At 38.9% G+C, this 3969-nt stretch overlaps 1 protein-coding gene across 1 annotated transcript in view; it reads right to left on the reverse strand.

The window, feature by feature from the left end:
- The window catches only part of LOC100533317 (capsulin), a gene marked incomplete in the record, with an annotated part of 101194 nt that overhangs the window by 55524 nt on the left and 41701 nt on the right, over nt 1-3969 (reverse strand). Inside the window, 1 exon segment of the mRNA NM_001204615.1 lies at nt 731-997. Within this exon segment, the coding sequence (NP_001191544.1) occupies nt 731-997 (267 nt within the window).

Consider the following 3969-nt stretch of genomic DNA (forward strand, 5'->3'; position numbering starts at 1 on the left):
GGGGGGCTGAGGCGAACTCATAGTACACCAGCAATGCCCTTACGTTTAGAAAAGCACGCACTGCCATTGCATCTAAGTTCTCGTATACATTGTATACATTGTGTAGGTGTGATATCTATGCAGGAGTTTCTCATCAACTTCCAAGTCGGTTTCTTCGCACTAACCACTGGGTCTGCGAAACGACGCGTGTAGTGTAAACTTAAACAAAATAAACAAATACAGAAACAGAAATAGAACAACTTTACAGCAAGAGGCTGTCGTCGAAGGAAAAAAATATGTCTTTGCCAATTAAAACGTTAAATACCCAAAACTGCAAAATAAAACAATTAAAAATTCTCAGTCCTGTAAACGACACATATTTGTGACTTGTAATGTGTTAATTCCAACAAAAGAAAACAATTTTAGAGAGCGATGCCCTGCCTTCTAAACGATCTGTTAAGAAAATGTGTTACACCCCCATCAATACAATTTAGATCATCTGGGGGGGCAGGCTCCTTCGACTCTTCCTGTCAGAGCTAACACCGACAGACAGGGAAACAACGTCCTATCAGACAGACATAGATGCTCAATTTAAAAGAAAACCCTTCCTCACATGAGAATCAAACTCACGTCCTCTGCGCTTGACGGCAAAGTACCTTACCGCTACGCTACACAAACATCTACTCCCCCCCCCCCCTTTAAAAAAAAATTCTACAACGATAACAAAGAAAACCAAACTTCCCCTGTTTACCTGGAGCAGCTGTCGTCGCTGGGGCCTGTGTGGGCTCGGCAACGCACACTCTGAACACAGCTTTACAGTTTCCGGTAACCGTGAAAGTGGAGCCTTCAAAAGAGTACCCGTCATCGGCGTCCTGTTCGCAAGACACTGGACTTTCGTAGCTTCCGTAGCCGCCACTCTTAGCCCCCAGCAGTTTGACAACCGTAACGGACACGATATTTCCTCCTTCTAGTGTCTGTTCACTGGGATGGTTCACTACCAGCCTCTGGCAAGATGGCTCTGTAAATGCCCACGGTGTAAAAGTTTAATAAATAGAACAATTAAAAATCAATTTCATTCTATTGATACCTTTGGGGAAAATGGGTTACAATGGAAGTGCATACACCTGCAAGTACTTAGAAACAAACATATTAAACACACAATATACACATCTAAAAGTATTTAATCAATGTCATCAAGGGGGCTCTCGTGGTGTAGAGGCACCGGTGTTCGCCTCTCAGTCAATAAGTCCTACGTTCGAGACCTGCCGCCGACGGAAACATTTCCTCTCTAAATTATTCTCCTTTTGCCTCCTTTCTTGCTCCCTAACCATGTTCTGTCGTCTGCTTTCGTCTCCACTTCGGCCCCCACCCTTTTTTGCTCCCCCCTGTGGGCTCTTGACTCTTTCTGCTACCTTTCTACTTCTTCTCTTTGGCTCAATCTTACTTCTTCTGTCTTTCATCAACACCTCTGATCTTTGAGAAGGTAAGATCCAACATCTAACCTTCTCGGATAAGTGTGAAAAAAATTACGGTGCGCAATTTGCGCTTGTCAAATATACCTTGGTGGTCCTAAAATCGATAAGAGGAGTAGACTTCGGCCACCATCCGCGCAAAGTTAAAATTAATTCCTACTCAATTGAAAATGCTTATGGTGTTTCACAAGCCCATAATAATACCGAAGGCATTTGCAAGCGCGACAAACACTTAACCCAAAAAAAACAACCCCAACACAACAAGATAACAAACTACACTGGCCAACAAAATTAAACTTTTTCAGCATCATGGACTTGATGTAAATCGAGGTCAATGAAAACAATAATGGCATCAGTTTTGCTCTAAGTGTAAAGTTGATGGGTTTTTTCCTCTATTGAATAGCCACTTTTTCGGTATACAATTGAATTAGCAATATTAAATAAAAATGCCACCCTTGTTCGGAGCAAGAAAATAAAACCATCAAAAAGCGTGGCACATCAAAGCTTCTTTTCATTTATATGAATCACGTCAATCTTCAATTTCACAATAGCAGTCAGAAAAACATCAATAAATAGTATTTTATATACTTTAATTGGAGGCAGCACATGCATTATAGAAACTTTCGTTTTTATGGATTTTCTGGAGTGCGCTTTGTCTGTGCGCACATATCTACTATCCAAATTGGCCCGAGAACTGGCAGGTATGCCTGAGGCTCCGCAATCTTACAATCGACATATTGACCCGTGGATTGACGAGTATTGGGTATGAAAAGCTGAACCTATGAAGTGCCCCTTACAGCAGGATCACACAGAATGAAATATTATTCCACAGTAACAAGAAAAACCAGTTCAACGACATAAAAAAGAACCATCACGTTTTGGATGAAATGATAATTAATTATGCCCAAAATTTAAAACAGTCCACGCCATAAGGTCCGTGCTCTACACGAAACCAAAACATAGAAGACAAAACACCAGTGAGCATATTTAATGTTATTTCCAAGTTTTGCGTGGTAGGCCTACTTGTGATTTCTCTGTTCTCCAATCTGTTTGAAACTATCGCAATAAAATATTGTTTATTACAGCGCACAGAGGCAAAATTTATTTCCATTCATTTGATATGCAATACGTTTCCATCCCACCCACGTTGATACATCTCAAAACAAACATGTTAATACTTTCTTTGATTTCACAAAATTTTGCCACAACTGATTTTTAACAGATGTACTCGGGCGACGCTTTCTGTATGTGAAATATATGTCAGATGATGCAGAATTTATTTAGCTTTAAATTAACATGCTGCGTGTTTGGGTGAATACTTTTCAAGTTTCTTTTGGGTGGCTCTGTATAATCTATTTGTGTAGTAAGTGTTGTAACACTCTTACTAAAACTAAACCTAAACCTGACTTAATAATACAGATATTTAACACGGGCGTCGGTATCGCAGCACATTAGAATGAAAACGCTTTCAATGCAAAGTTAACTTTAAATTCAATTCATTTTCAATTTGAACATAATTATAAACTGCCCCCCGAGGCCTGACTTGGTGCCAGAGATGTGTAGATCTAAGTTACTTTCAAAATGGTCAACTTAGCGGTAATTGTTATGCTTCAAGGAAAGAAAACCACAAACAGGAACATTGATGTACAAAAACTGATTCTGGTATGTGCTCAACTTTCGGAAACTTATTACCATGGAAAAAATAAATTGTCTAGATGTTCAGATGTAACAAGCCCAAAAGTGTTATTTTTTAAATTGCAGTTTCTTAATCCAGGTTATCGTTTGCATATGTTCAAGAAAGATTGTGTCCAAATTATTTTTTTAAAAGCAGAAAGAACAATTGTTAAAAGAATGAAAACTTTAAAACTTGTCTTCCTGGATTTAATATACAGGGTGTCTAAAAAATCAACCCACATAATACAGGGCAATAACCTGGTCCTCTCTATCCTGATTTCAACAAAAATTATGAAAAATTAAATTCAATTATGGGGACGTCAAGTTTGTAATCATAAAGAAAATCAACCAGCGTCTTTCAAAAATATCAAATCTTAAAAACTTGAGCCAAAATTGGGCAAAACGCAAAACTTTACTTTAAGCATTCAGCTACAGTGGCGAGATTGGCCAGTTCTCGTTTCAGGGCTAGAAGTGCAAATCCAAGACAATCACATTAGTTGGGTATCCCATCGTGCTGAAAATGTTTAGAGGACGTTTGGTGAGGAGAAGGTGTTATGCTCGGCAATCTTACAGTCGATGTTAGACAGAATCCATCCAAGCTGTAGATCGTCGTGTGTTTGTATGTGCGTATGTACGAATGTGTGTATGTGTGTATGTATGTGTGTATGTGTGTGTGGGTGCGTGCGCGCGTGAGTATGTGTGTGCACGCGTATGTAATAGTAGTAATACTATGCGTCTATAAAATTGATTTGTAAATCCATAATATGTTTAATGTTAAGCGCATAGAGCATTGCATAAGTGGATATGCGCTATATAAATGCAATCCATTATTATTATTATTATT

The sequence above is a fragment of the Aplysia californica genome, unplaced genomic scaffold (genome assembly GCF_000002075.1).
Source record: "Aplysia californica isolate F4 #8 unplaced genomic scaffold, AplCal3.0 scaffold00292, whole genome shotgun sequence".
Classification (NCBI taxonomy): Eukaryota; Metazoa; Mollusca; class Gastropoda; order Aplysiida; family Aplysiidae; genus Aplysia; species Aplysia californica.